Source organism: Neofelis nebulosa, chromosome 13 (genome assembly GCF_028018385.1).
Source record: "Neofelis nebulosa isolate mNeoNeb1 chromosome 13, mNeoNeb1.pri, whole genome shotgun sequence".
In the NCBI taxonomy this organism is placed as follows: domain Eukaryota; kingdom Metazoa; phylum Chordata; class Mammalia; order Carnivora; family Felidae; genus Neofelis; species Neofelis nebulosa.
In genome coordinates this window covers 64,006,860-64,022,144 of record NC_080794.1, presented here as the reverse complement: position 1 = coordinate 64,022,144, position 15,285 = coordinate 64,006,860, and the positions used below count along the sequence as shown (strand labels likewise).

Genomic DNA, 15,285 nt, shown 5'->3' with positions numbered 1-15,285 from the left:
CCAAGATGAGGGAGCCTGTGCCCGAATGTTTCCTTCTGTCACGACTTTATTTCCCCTCAACACATAAACCTGCCATTTAGGTCTTCCCCCAGAGACCCCCCGACGGCCCATCTTCCAAGATGGAGTTGTCTCAACACTACCTCCGTGATTTTGTGTAGCCCGCTCCACAGCCCCGTGACACAAGTGCTGTTACCATGTCCATTCTACGGAGGAGACCGAGCTGATGAAGGGTAAGTGACACGCGCAAGGCCCTAGGATTCAACCCTGGGTGTGCCTCATTCCAGAGCCCACACCCCTCCCCACCGAGCCACGCTGCCCATCCACGCCACTCCGGGGACTTCCTGCTGGCCTCCCCCTGGCACCCTCCTTCTCGCTGGGGGTCTTACAGCCTCCTCTTGCCCGAGGCCGGGGCTCCTGGACAGGGCAGGCGCTGCTCATGTTCGCAGCCTAATCCCCTCATTTGCCCCAAGTCTAACCTGAGCAACGCACTCGGGGACTTCGAGAAGGGAAACCAACTAAGGAAATAAGCCTCTTTTTTCCAGTTATAGCTTCATCCAAAGCAGAAGGGAGCTATTAGAGGCAGTGACAGGACTGAGCCGTTAGTGGCCGTGCAAACCCGTCGTGTCTGCAAACGCACAACGGTACCGGTTTGGCTCCACTCAGCTGCACAATTCATTGTGCACCTAATTAATGGAATGCAAAATCACGGCCCCCTGCAATCCCACACATCAAAGGATGATACCAACACACCTCCCCGCACACAGATCAACAGACTCATGCCATATGACTTCATTTGGATTTTTGGACAAGTTATGTAACTGCTCCGTGCTTCAACAACACGGATGGACAGCAATGTTTTGGGCTACGGCCGAGAGCAACTGGGTAAAGGCAAAGGTCTTTGGTTTCCCAGCCTGAAAACATCGAGCGGCTGTATCTTCCAGCCACATAAACCAGGGAATGCAACAGTCATGGAAACAGGGTCCCTCCCAAGGACCCTAATATACTCCCCCCGAATTGTAGCCAAAAAGAGGCGGAGATTTTAGCAGGGTACTAAATGGGGATCTACCTTCTCAGACTGATGGACAGCCTGTCTTCTGGATACTTCATGACACAGCTTCCTCATCTACCCGGGCCCATCTACCTGTCCCATTCTGGGGGCTCCTGGACTCAGGCAGGTGGGGAGTGTCAAAGCTTCCTGACTAGGGCATTTCTCAAAGGAAAGCCCCAGAATGTTTCCGTACTTCCAATGGCCAGGGTGTGAGAAGGCGTCTCAAGCAGGCTGACAGCCACTGTGGGTTTCCTTTCTCCCCAGAGTCACAGCTGATCGGCCCTTTACTAATATCCCCACAGATATGATTGCTGCAGATTCTAATAACGCTGTCCATATTCCGAGTGCCAATGCCAATAACGCTCTGAGTATTATCACTGTGAACACCAATAACTACTGCTGAGATTGTCTCCAATAATGCCAGCACACGCCGCAGTGATTGTCCTCGCTAATGCCCACCACCGTGACATTGTTAGAGCTGAAGAATAGGCCGGACCGTACCCAGAGGCGGGAGCGGGAGTGGTTTCCTTGAGGACAGACAGGCTCACGGCTTGCCCTCGGGATATGGCACTTCTAGAAAGATGCCACAGTGTGTGGGGCCCAAGGAGAGCCAGCCTGGCAGGGAGAGTGGGGTCCTCCGGGAGGAAGATATGCCCCTCCACTCCCCCAAGGTCTAGTCCCTTGACATGGATCCCCGTTCTCATCCCAACACCCCTCAGTGCCCCAAGTCGGTTTTCTCTTAGCCCTCGGTGCTGGCCCAGTAGCTGAAGGACATACCTGGGTGTCTGCAGCCCACGCCTGAGGCTGCCTCCTGCTACCGGCCTGCCAGCTGCTGTGCTACCTTGGCCTGACTGCAGACTTGGGCTACATCATCTTGACACATAATTATCTCTCCTATTCTTAATCATCTGAGCTGCTCCCTAATGCAAACTGGGCCTGGCTGCTTGGAGGCACCCAGGGTGGGGGAAGGGGCAGGGCTGCGAAAGGTCTGCCTTTGCTCTCTCCTTTCCTTCTTCTCCCTTCCACCTGGATCTGACAGGTCAAGTGTGCACCGTGGCCTGGGGGGGTGGGTGGGGGAAGGTCAGGGAGACCTAGCCTCCCTCAAAGGTGCTGGCCTCCACCAAGGAAAGGGCAGCTCCATCTGGTTTGGGGTTAGTCAAGAGAAGCAGGAGTCAAGGCCAGAGAACCGCCCCCCCCCCCAAAAAAAAAAAAAAAAAGAAATAGGGCCTCTGATCCTCCTTGTACCCTGGCTAGGCCCAGGAGAGAAGTGTTTAAGCAGGAAGAGGAACCTAAGAGTCCCCATTATCCTTCACCTAAGAGATACTGACTGCTTCCTGAGATGTCTCCCCACTCCCATCACGGTCACTCTGCTGGAGGATGGTCTTCCCAAACCCGGCCCTGCTCTTCTCTCTTCCTGCTCAGACACTTTCAGTGGCTACTCATGCTTGCAGAAAAAAGTCTAGACTCCTTATAGTTGGTCCGGTCTTGGCCTAGCCCCCTGTGGCCCTAACCCATCTACTGAGCTTCCCTCCCAGCCCTTCCCTAGTGCCCTTGCAACTCTGCCAGAGCACATCTGCACCTTCCCGCCACAGCACCCTCTGGTCCTAAGGCTCCCCCACCAGACAGAATTTCACCCTGCATCGTCCGTGCACATGCCCCTCACCCGTCGTTCAGGTTCCTCCTCAAAATGCGGCCCTTTCTGCCAGGTTACTCCCTCCTGACTCTGAGTTCCCATGGCCTGCGGCCCAGGCCTCCCATCACGACACAGATATCTGATGGAGCTTTCTGCTTTCTGGGGTCACGTGTTTTACACGCCCCGCTAGACTGGAAGCTCCTTAAGGACAAGAATCATATCTTGTTCTGCTTTGGGATCCTGTAGCACCAAGCCTTTCTTGCCGCTGATGCACAGGAAAAGGTTCACTGAATTGAATTGACTTGAAACAATGAGTGTAATCAATTGCAGGGAGGAGAGCAGTCTGTTCTGGGCCAGTGGGGCCTGACCCTGGGTGGCCACAGCCTCATGCCAGTGCCTCCCTACTCTTGGCCACTTCTCATGGCCCACGGGAGCCCGGGAAGCAGAGGGTATGCTTGGCCCCAACTGAGAACCAACAGGGGAGAGCACACAGGGGGTCCTGTGGCCTCCCCCGCCTTGCCTGCTGGACATCTCACACTCTAAAAAATGCAGGGGCCAGTGGTTAAAGGAGAAACCCTTGGGGCCTGAGGCAGAATCTTCCCAACCACTCGGGGTGCCAGGGCACCTGGCTAAGGCTGGAGTATGGTCAGCCCCCAGGGAGAATTAGGACTTAGGGCCTTTCGCGAAGCCTCCCCCTGCCCATCAGGGGTGGCCGCCAAAACAACCACAATGAAATTTAGTGAGTGGCAAAGGCCGTGGCAGCCAAATGGGTTTGGATATTTTGGAAGAAGGAGAAATAGAGCCAGACAAGCTGTTTCCCTGTGAAACGAGGCCATTAGGGCTTCTGGAAAGAGGCCAGCACCAGGTCATCACTGTCTTGCCAGACCTAGGCCTGTCCTGTCCCTTCCGCTGGAGGCCAGGGCTTTCACACTCTCTTTCCCCTCAGCCTGGGCCCAGGGAAGCTCAGTTTTGTTCCTTTTCTCTGTTCCTTACCCTCTAAAGCCGCCCCAATCAAGGGCTTGTCTATGCTTGGGATGGCCACATGATTTATTGCCCAAACAGGACATTTTTGAGAGAAAAAGGAGATGCTGACTGGCCAAGATGCAGAGACAAAGGGCATAAATTGGGACTGTCCAGGCTAAAGGGGTATGCAGTCCCCCTGTATGCTCATCTCTAGAGGATTCTATTTCATGGGAGATTCTCTAGACCTCCCTAGACCAGAAGGTTACTGCTTCCCCAGCAGGGACCATGAGACTGGGGCAGGAAGCAGGCTTGAGACACTGGTGTCTCCGTTTGTCTGGGCTGGTCAGCCCTGCGCCCTGGGCTCATGCATGAGAAGAGCACCAGATGGTCACCAAGGGACCCCTCACATCCCAACATTTGTAAAACACCTTCTCCCAGGCCCATGGCCACCACTCCCTCTTCCTGTATCCTTTCCCCTCTCTTCCTCCTCTTCATTTCTCCGTCGCCTGAACTCCCTGCCTAACAGCTGGCTGCACTTGAGGCATTGTAGGGAACGGAAGGGAAGGGACAGAGAGGAGCCTGAGTGGTTTCTCCTCCCATAGGGAAGAAGAGTACAGAGGGCCCGTGTCCAGCTCAATGGGGGGCAGAGTCCATGTGTCACAGAGAAGGACACTGGGGTCAGCTGCACGTGACATCACGCCCCCATCTTTTGAGGGGTCGGATCAGGTAAGAATAAGGCAGATCGGCCTCTCATCCTTGGGTCAAAGACCAGCTGTCCCCCAACTTCCCGAACCCTCCCAAGGTACCTGGTTTGTGCTTCTCCCCTGGCACCCCACTGGGATATTAGGGGCAGTCCCGGTGGAAGGTGAGGCCACCAAGACTGCTGAGCAGATGGTGAAGCTGATGGCCCCACCAGCAGCCTGCCTCCCTCTCCAGGAGCCAGCAGGGCAGTGGGGGGACCTGGGCTTTGCTACTAAAACTGATCTCCCAGCAGAGCAGCTGCGAGGCCGGGCCGAAACCGGAGCCCTGAGTCCAAGGACAAAGCATGCACAGGGAAGCCAAGCCTCTTCCCTCCTCCCTACCTTCATCACGTTTCCTCTTCTCACCATTGGAGCGAGGGATCCCCAGGATCCCGTTGATAGAGTAGGATCCCACTGGATCATTGGAGGCGCTGGAAACAGGAGGGGAGGCCGTACTGGGAACTGGACGAGAGTAAGGAGGAAATGCCATCAGGATAACAGTTGTGATCACAGACCAAAGCCCCGAGGCTGGGGGCAGAGAGAAGCAGAGGATTAAGAGGGATGGCAAGCCCATGTTCTCCTCCGCCCTCTAAACAAACCTCAGCTCGCTGCCTCTGGTCTTCTGGGCTGGCCTTTACTTATCTCCTTTCAGACGCCGTGGCTTTCTAAGATCTGTCTCTCTCTAGGAGACACAAGAATGGCCACGATATTCCCCAGGAGGGCACAGCTCCTCTCTCCCAGTTGCTTCTGGTCTTGAAATCACTTGAGAAGTTCCCAATTTCTCCCTCAGGGCACAGACTAGTGAAACCATTCACTCTGCTCAGGTACAGCCCGGCCCGATCCTCCCTCCCGGTGCACGTTGTGACACGGCCTCATGAACAGCGGCTCCTGCCAACTTCAGGAGGCCTGGGACCAGCCATTCTACTTCCTGCTGGTCAAGAGATAAGGGGACAGCTTCCAAGAGGGGCAGCAACAAAAGCATAATCACATTTCAGCCCCTTAAACTCCAGGCTTCATCTATGGCTGCAGGACCACCAAGCACCCTTGGGTCAAAGGGAAGACAATATGGGGGGGGGGCGGTCTATCTGGTGCTCTGGTAGGCCTGGGTTGTGTCTCTGAGAGGCCATGGCCAAGGATCAGTAAACAAGGAGGCTGGAGCAGCAGAGAGTTACAGAGGGGAGGAAGGAGAGACAGATCAATAAGAGACAGGCTAAGAGGAGAGAAGCTGTGAAGAGCGAAGCAGAGAGATGTGAACAGATCCAGAGCCACACATACAGAGAGGAGAAAAGAGAAAGGGAGAGGCAGAGAGAGGAAAGGGGAGAGAGAAGGGAGAGGAGGGGAGAAGAGAGAAAGAATTTAAAAAATTTTTAAAAGGCAGTAAGAGGGTAGGTAGGAAAGAAAAAGGGGCAAGTGGAGACAGAATCAGATAAAAACAAAAGATGAGGAAGGGGAAGGCAGGGAGAGAAGAAAAGCCAAAGGAAAAGCTTGATTTAGAAGGAGACAGAGACAGAAAGACAGACAAGGCAGCTACAAGGTGATGTGCGCAAGAAGCAAAAACAGTCCTGGTGAGCTAGTCTCCTGGGAGATCCCCACCTCTAGGAGCTCAGGGAGAGCGTGGGCTGGGGAAAGGGTCCTGGGGCCTCAGCAGGCATGCCATTTTGAAGGGAATGGGGGTGGCGTCCTGGCTGTCCTGGGTGGGCCCCCGCTTCCTCCCTTCCCTGAGCCCTCTTACCAATGGTGTGGCCAGGGGCAGTCACTCCCGTCCCAGCCCCATCCGGCGTTGGGTGGAAAGGCTGCTGAACTTTGGTCCTGATGATCCTGCAACAGCATCACGACAGCATCACACATCACGTGCCTTCTCCTGCCTGCACCAGCTCCAGCCCAGCCCAGAGGGGCTCGCCCAAGCTCCCCAGCTCCTTCCTCATGTATCTGTTCCCTGCACCCCTGCCCTCACTGACTGCTGCAAGGCACGCACTTTCCCTCCCACTGGCTCTGCAGACCCAACCTAGTGCAGCTGGACAGAGGGAGTCTGTATTCTATCCTGCGGTGTGCATCATCTGAATTGCAGCTTGATTTTTGGTAGCAAGGATTGGGGCAGCAGAGTGAGTGGAGCACAGCATCCTTCCCCTTTTGGGGGGGGCTGCCCTGATGGCTTGCTGTCCCCCCTTCCCTCCTCAACCACACGCAAACCTCCTCCTGGGAACAAGACTCCCTTGTCTAGAGATCATCTTGGAGCTGGTTTTCCTATTGGGACTGTATCAGTCTTCTAGAGTTGGGGGGGAAAGTGACATTTTCCTATTTCTTGGGCTAAAAAGAAAGAGCCCGGAAAGGGCTGGGTCACAGATGACCCTTTTTGTCCCAGGGAATCCAGCATAGCACATGGTCCCTTTGCCAGATGTCAGGCCCTGAACAACTTCTTCCTGAGCCCACTTACTGTCCTATCTCTGCCCAGCTTGCTGGCCCAATGGCCTGCTTTTCTGGGGTCTTACTTGGGCCACAGCTTCCTTTCCAGCCTAGTTGAAAAGCCTCGCACCCACCCTGTGCACTTTAAGGGTAGAGGGCTGGATCAAATGTCCCAGGACTGGGGATAGGCCTGCTTGTCAGTGGTCTGAGAAGCCCAGGGCTCAGACGTGCAAAAGACCAATGCTGGGGCCAAGACCAAGGAATGCTCCCCTCCATCCGCTAGTCAAAATAGGTACCCTTGAGGCAATTTCTCCAATGGCATTGCTCCTCCCTGCAGAGTGGCGTGTGAGTCAAGTTCACCCACACTGACCAGGTGAGTCACAAAACATGAGCAGACTCCACTGTAACCAGGTTTAACCGAGCACCCACAGGCAATAGAGGTAAGGCACCTGCCTCACAGTGCTGGAGATGAAGTTGGGGAGGGAGGACACACACCCAAAGAAAGCAAAGGAGCCCCGAGGGGCCAGGCCATAAGCGCTAGAGGGAGGCAAGGGAGGAATCCAGCTACCTTGCAGGTGGGGACTGGGAAAGAAGTCACTGAGGAGGCAGAGCTTCATGCAGACCTTCAAAGCAGGACAGGGCTGAACAGATGAAGGGGCCCAAGGCACGGAGGAGAGTGATAAGGGCACCGGGATGCCTGGCCGGGACCCTGAGTCCTGCTTCTGACTCTGCCATTAATCGGCCACCATAGCTTTGGGCTCATCATTCTACTGCTCTGGGCCTCAGAGGTACATCACTCTACTTTTCTGGACCTTTACTTTTCAGTTGTAAAGTAAAAAAGGTTGGACTACAGGATCTCTAAGGTCTCCTCTGCAATGAAAAAAATACCATGGTTCTAAGGTGAACAGAGAAGCCGTGGCGGAGGGGATGGGTAGGGACCATTAAAAGTAGGTACTGGAGGAAGACAGAAGCAAAGCATGGAGCCAAATGAGCTTTAGGGGTAAAGCCCAGACCAGCCAGCCAGGAGCAGTGGAGGTACAGAAAGAAGCAAGAGGAAATAAGGCTGAAAACTTGGAAGTGACGACGATGATCGTGATTTTTCCATTTGCTGGTCATCTATTATGCGCCAACATTATATGCAATTTATATTACTTATATATGCTACTGTTCATTCCCCCAACAACCTCCAAAGTAGATACTATTATCCTCGTTTTTCAGATGGAAAACCAAAGCTAACAGAGGTTAAGTAGCTTAGTCAAAATCACACTGTCAGGGCAGAGTCAGAACTCAGTCTCTAGAATGTGGGCTTTTTCTGGTACTTTGTCATACTTCTCCCAACATACAGCAACCAGGTTTAGAGAATCTCAAGCCATGAGTGATTTCTAAACCAGAGGGGACGCTTGCAAACAGATCCTGGTAAAGCAATATACAGGCGCAAGATCACAGGAAAGAAAAGAAAGAGTCTGTAAGACGTCATGAAGGCAGAATGGCCGACTGGGCACCTAACTGGAGTCCAGCATGGCTCTAAGAACCTAATTCTGTGTACCTGGAAGGCTCGTGGTTTGTACCACTGTCAGGAGGAGAGACGCAGGGAGGTGGCGGGTTTTGTCTCAGACACGCAGTGTTTGAGGTGGGAGGGGGGTGTCCAGCTGGCACAGCACATGTGGATTTAAGAAACCATCAAGGAAAAAGAGCGTCGATAGGGACAAGAGGCCGAAGGAGTGGATGTTGGAGGGCACTGACTCTCACAGGCTGGGGGAAAGAACCTGACCTTGCAGAGGGGTCAGAATTGGTTACACTGGAAATGGCAGAGCAAGGATTGGGCGGTGTCACCTAAATCGACGGAGAAAAACGTTTCCGGAAGGAGAAGACAATTCGCGGCATCGGTGACAATGCAAAGGTTGGAGGGAACTGGGAATAAGAAGAGGCACAGGTTTGGGGATTTGGGGGACAGAGGTGTCAACAAAGCAACTGGAGCAGGAGCCAGACAGGTTAGGGATTGAATAGGAGGAGAGGGAGGCAGTGAAAGTAGATTCCTGCCTTCGGGAGTTCGCAGAAAGGAAGAGAGAAAAATGTGGAAGCCGGTGGATGGAACTGACAGCTGAGTGGAGGGAAGGCTGGTTGGGGGAGGAAAGACTTGGGTACACTTGCAGGCTGAGGAGGGAGAACCAGAGAAGAGGGAGGGCCTGAAGTTGCCTGACAGAATGTGGATGATGGAGAAAGCGAGACAGAACAAGGAGAGGCGCCAGGGGGAGTTGGTGAGAGATGGTGCATTTTGAGGTGGCCAAAAGCTTCGAGAAGGAGCTCTTACAGTTTTTATCTCTCAGCGAAGCAGAAGGGAAGGTCATCTCCCAAGAGTTGGGGGGAATGTTTGGAGCATGATCACAATGGGAAAGATGGGACAGTGGCTAAGGGCGATGTAGACGGGTGTACCGGAAAAGTCTAGAAGGAGGCTGTGTATACAGCTCAGAGCAGCCGCTCCTAATTCACTGCAGCAAAAGCTTCTGGGATCTCACTGGTCCTGCTGTGGGTGGCTCTGGCTTGCGGGCTGATGAGCCCTGGACTAAGGGAGCCCCAGGGCTGGGGCTGGTTGAAGACAGGTAACTAGATGGCCTTGTGGGGTCTCTATCTTTGTTACCCAGAGCCTCTGACCCCTGAGGCACCAGTGCAGATTTAGCTGAGGCAGCAAGTGATAGAAAATCACTACTCCCTGACGGGGGCTTGGTGGTGCATGGGACAGGAGCTGGGCGGGATGCCTGCCGTGAGTTACTAATGCTCCTGGCGTCCGTCCATGCCCCCCAGGCAGTGGGCACTTGCCAGTCCCCAGAGCTGCTCTCGGGAAATTTAAGAACTGAGATCGCGGGTCCCTGGTAGTCATCCATTGCCCCCCTGCATCCTGTACACAACCCAACAACTCGTGGGAATATCACCACAGCTTAAAAGGATAAAGTAAAGCACTGCTTTGGGTGATTGTCTGGCACTATTTTCCCCTCTTGATCTCCCTTCTCTTCCGATCTTTTTCATTCTTGGCACGGCGAGACAACCAGACACATCCTGGCCTCCATGGCCCCGGGCAGGCTTGGCCTTCAAGTCAAGTCTGCAGGTATGGGTCTTCGGAGGGTGCAGTGGGGGTGCTGGAGGCCGTAGCTCTACTCAGGGGAGCCGAGCAGCGCTGTTTCCTGTTGCCATGGGAACACGTCAGGACGCCTGCTCATCACTTCCCTTTCTAGCATGTTCTCCTTCACAGCGATGCCCTTCCTCCTCCACCTTTCTGGCTTTGCCTGAGCCCCAGCACGGGGACTTTAGGCGCTTAGCAAGGGTGCGACTAGGGCAAAGGGAAGAAGGGGATGGGCTCTGGGCTCTGGGTCAGGCTCGGCTCTGTTACTTAACTGCCTGTGAAACCCTTGGCAGTCTCTTACTCCCTCATCTGTAAAATAAGATAATAATACTACCCACCTGCTAGGATTGTGGTGGGGTAAACAGGATAACGCATGTAAGATGATTTGTATGATGCTGGGCTCAATACATGCTAATGTTGCTAATAACAATAATCACGACTAGTAGTAGCATTACTCCTGTGAGTGACCGCCAGGACTGGCTGCTTTCTCTTTAGGGACTGAGCCAGGTACGGGCAGGAGGCCTCTCAGCCCAGCACGGTCCAGCCTGGCCGGTGTAGCTGCTATGACAGCCCTGGAAAGGGCACTGAGAAGACAGGAAACACCAGTGGCAGGTGTCACAGCCTGACCCCAAAAGAGGTGAATCAGAGACACTCTCAGGAAGATACATTAGGGTCCTCTGCCTGGGGGCCCCTGGAAGGGTCCACAGACAGTATGAGCAGTAGCTTCTTCGGGACCCGGTAGATGCCAGGGAGCTGTGGTGGCGCTTGGGGGTATAGACGACAAGGGGGGTGGGGGCGAAGCCACTCTTTCTTTGGTTAAATTCCCAGGAAGCCTCCACCTCCCACCGAGCTGGAGATCAAAACAGTTTCGTCAGCTCTGTGAGTTAGAAGGAAGGCATGTAATGAGACTCCCATTAACAGTTTGTTAAACTCATGAAGAAACCGAGGAGCTCTCAACATTCCAAGAAAGCGCCGGGGACACTCTTACCCCTCTGCCGGCTCTCCTCCCTCTCTCACTTCTTCCTCCACCTCGCATCCCTGCCTCTGTGCTTCGTTCTCTGTCTTTCTCTGCCCCTCTGTCGCTCTCCCTTCTCTTTGTCCGTCTGTCTGTCTCTGGGCACCCTGTAGTCCCACTGTGGCTGTGTGAGTTTATTGATTCCCGGGAGCTGGGGGAAAGCGGGAGGCAGGGCTGGGGTGCAGGCTCAGGGATGGAAATAGAAGGCTATAAATTATTTGTGACAGGAAAGCAATAGTGGCAGAGTGCTGAGCACAAGTCCTGTGTCACTATTAGATTCCTTTTAGCCTGATGACACTGTAAAAAAGGTTAAGTGTCTGCTGAAATCGTACACCTGGGGGGCCGGGGCAGCCTGGGAGCAGAACAAGCCACTGAGAGCAGGTATATCAATTCTCCAGGCCAATAATATTCCACTCATTGATCGCCACGCAAAGTTCAAAAATCTCATTACAGCCAGGCAGACCGGGAACTTTTTACAAATCAATAGAATGATATAATGTATGTATACTTAGTACAAATGTATCTATTCATCTATCCATCCATCCACGGTCCGCCTCAGGGTTTCCAAGTTAACCTACCCATCATATTATGTTATGTTATGTATGATATTATATTGCATTGTATTATATGATAATAAATAGGGTGCAAAAACTCCCCCTGAGGCGGAGACAAGAAGAAGTCCTATTAGCATTGGGGTGACCTCAGACAGCTCACCTTGGAGAGACAGGTGGCGGCATTTCCGGGACCGGGCCGGTCAGGATTTCTAGGAGCAGTGCTCCCTTAGCAGGAGCTCCAGTAATGAAAGCCATTGTCTATTGAGTGTTTACTATGTGTTGGGCAGTGTTCTGTGTGCCCCAAACAAATAGTTTACCTAATCCTCACAATAGCCCATTTTGTAGATGTGGCATATTATCATTTACCCAAGGTCACCCGTTTACTTAGTGGCAAGTCTGGGGACTGAACTCAAGTGGACTAAATGCAGGGCCCGTACCCATAACCACCAAACTCTCCTGCCTCCAGAAAAGAGAGACCCTAAAGCCCAGAGTCCAAACTCCTGGATTCTATTTCCAGTCTCTGCTGTTGTGTTCTGAGAAACCAAGGGTAAGGGGCTCCCTGAGCTTCAGTATTCCCTGCTCTAAAACGGGAGTAGTAACACCTACTAGGAGCAGCCGCTGACAATGTGATATATACACATGATCTGCAAGCCTGTCCCTATCACGTCCCGTCCAGCTGCCTGGAACAGACTGCTTTCCCTACACTGGAATTACTTCCTAGTAGAATAGCCTTCTGGCCTTCCGCCTGGCCCCAGGCCTGGTCATATTACTGGTTTGCTGAAATGGTTTTTTAGCGCAAGAAGTCCTAGCTACCCCCACACGCGTGCCATATACATGTAAAAATCAGTTGAAATTGCCCGAGGATAGTAGACTGCTCACTTCACAGTTTTTGCAGAAAATACTTCCCTCTTCACAGAGGGAAAGTCTTTCCTGATTTGGTAAACTAAGGGAACTCCAGGGAATGTCTCAGACTAGCTGACCCCACGGCCCACTGAGCCAGGCGAGCGGTGGGAGGGGCCCCTGCCAGAGCTTTGGGCTGCCTGGCTATGGCAGGCCGGGTCACTCCAAAGGACACAATGATTTTTGCTTCAGCAAAGGATATTTTGCCCAGTGATTGCACGTAATCGCTTCAACACAGGCCCCTGAGAAAGCCTCTATCAGGTACGTGTCCCTGGCTCAGCCCTGAGTCAAACTGGACCAGTGCAAACAGCTGGAGACTTTTCACAGCAGAACCTCGAGTTAGGGATCATAGATTCTCCAGGAAGATTTCACCTCTCCTAAAAATGGTCCCTACCTCCCCCCACTCCGGGGGAGTAAAGAACTAGAATTTCCCCTCTGTACCTCCCAGGAACTAAAACCCTAAATTTACCACTTCCTCCTCGCAGAGGACACAGCATCCATCCAATCTGCCCTCCCCACTGGCAGCCCGGAAGCACTTTCTTTGTGTGAACTCTGTCGTCCCAGGTTCCAGCTTGGCGATTTGTGCAGCTTAGAGTTGCCTGCCCGCGCCCACTCACATGCCCTACAGGTTTGGGTTTGGACAACTAACCATAGGTCAGGCAGGGTCTGTGCATGAGAACAGCCGCTGGTGAGGAGAAGGTATGGGCAGGACCTTCGGCGGAGCTGGAATGCACAGCTTCCGAGGTTAACAGGGGTCCCCCTACATGTGTCAAGAGCTTCTGCCTCTTTGGTTGCTTCTCAGAAGTCACGACTGAGCTCCAATAAATGAAAAGTTTGCAGAAGAGTTTCCTCAAACCAGTGTCCTTGAACGACCTGCATTTAGAATCCCCTGGACTCGTGCTAAAATGCGATCCCTGAGGACCACCCCCACGCCTCCTGATTAGAGTTTCTGATGGTGGTAGGGCCCAGGAATCTGGATTTAAGCAAATTCTCTAGACTACTCCTAAACTCTGTAGTATTTGAGAGGACTAGCTTAAGCCAGAGGGGGAAGAACCCATCCTTGTGGTTATAGAGGGGAGACTTGAGAGGGTTGAGAGAAAGTCTTAGTGGCTGAGAAGGTTCCTTACTATCAATTGACATTTCTCTCCATCTGCTGATCCTGACTTCTACTGGCCCAGTAACCAAAATTCAAGAAGCTACCGGTTCCTCTGTGGCAACTGAACTACAGGTTAAAAATAAAAATAATTTGCAGATAGTTTTTTGTGCATTCCGAGACGATAGATTCCCACTGGGTTCCTTAGATATCACCTTAGCTATTATTTCTTTAGGTATTCTGCATCACCTTAGCCTTCTAAGACTGGCACTAAGGGCGATAATCCTTCCACCACGTGTCCCTGGGAGCCCAGGCCAGATACAATTTACCAGGCTAGATGGGCCATGGGGCTGGCCCAAGGGGGCAATAGTGATGGTTTATATGATGGATGGTAAGCATATGGATTGATTTAACTTCAAGATATGCATAGGTTTAAAAATTAAGGGGCAATGTGTTTAACTAACCATTTGGAAACCAGTCTGCAGTGCATGCCAAGCCCAGAGCGTGACCAGACTAGCTCCTCTCGCCACCGGACTGCCCTCATCTGTCAGGGCTTCTGGGCTAGAACTGGGGTCCACCAGCTAGCTGTCCAGCCCGCGGTCCTGCTCGGGAAGGTCCAGAGGCTAGAAGACTGCCTCGTATCCTGATAGGATAGTGGAAGGGGTGCTGTGTAGACTCACTGCTGGGACCAAGTCCTGCCCGTCCAACCTTCGTGTCCCTCCCTGGCATGCCCACCTCCCTGGGTGAGCGGAAGGAAGCTTGGAGGAAGTGCCCTGAGTGGCAGCAGAGGTGGGACCTGACCTCTGTGCCCCTAGCCCCTCTACCTCTTACCTAGTTACTTCAGTATTCAAAAACAACCCATTAGTCTGCCTGCTGAAAGAATGAGATGTGGCTAAGCCCCGCAACTGCATTCTGTTACCGACGGAATTCATTCAAAATTCCTTAGCCTGGCCTTCAAAATCTTTCCCAGTTTGGCTCCACCCTGGCTTTCCGATCTATTCTGCCCTGAACCCCTCTTCCCCTCAGGGTCTAGCACAGAGCTGAAAGCTTGTTTTCTTACTTACTCAGTTCACCCTGAGTCCTCCCCTGGACTCTGACCTCTACAAGGACAGATGTCATGCCCATTTTTCTCACTATTGTATTTTCAGCACCTAGTAACAGGGCCTGGCGTGATGTCAGTATTTACATATATTTTTTTAAGCTTTTTTCAATGTTTATTTATTTTTTATTTTATTTTATTTTATTTTATTTTATTATTTTTTTTTTTTTATTTATTTTTGGGACAGAGAGAGACAGAGCATGAACGGGGGAGGGGCAGAGAGAGAGGGAGACACAGAATCGGAAACAGGCTCCAGGCTCCAAGCCATCGGCCCAGAGCCTGACGCGGGGCTCGAACTCACGGACCGCAAGATCGTGACCTGGCTGAAGTCGGACGCTTAACCGACTGCGCCACCCAGGCGCCCCGTTTATTTATTTTTTAGAGAGAGGGAGAGAGAGAGAGAGAGAGCAAGTTGGGGCGGGGCAGAGAGAGGGGGAGACACAGAATCTGAAGCAGGCTCCAGGCTCGGAGAGGTTAGCACAGAGCCCGACTTGGGGCTCGAACTCATGAACCATGAAATCATGACCTGAGCCGAAGTCCAAAGCTTAACTGACTGAGCCACCCAGGGCGCCCCCATGATGTCAGTATTTCAAAACTATTTGCAGAATTTTAAGAATTTTTTGAAGAAAAAAACTATTTGCTGAAAAACAACTGAATGTTATTATTAATAACAAGGATGACACCTTAAGGGATATAGTGAGCTAATATATGCTCACCAT

General features: G+C 52.5%; 1 protein-coding gene across 12 annotated transcripts in view; it reads right to left on the bottom strand.

Annotated features, from left to right (window-relative positions):
* PAX2 (paired box 2) overlaps positions 1-15,285 on the bottom strand; it is a 77,974-nt gene that overhangs the window by 40,667 nt on the left and 22,022 nt on the right. For all 12 annotated transcript variants that reach the window (XM_058697507.1, XM_058697508.1, XM_058697504.1 and 9 more), the window contains 2 exons: positions 6,117-6,202; positions 4,727-4,846 (listed from right to left, as the gene is read on the bottom strand). In XM_058697507.1, coding sequence (XP_058553490.1) covers positions 4,727-4,846; positions 6,117-6,202 — 206 coding nt within the window. The remainder of the gene's footprint in view (positions 1-4,726; positions 4,847-6,116; positions 6,203-15,285) is intronic.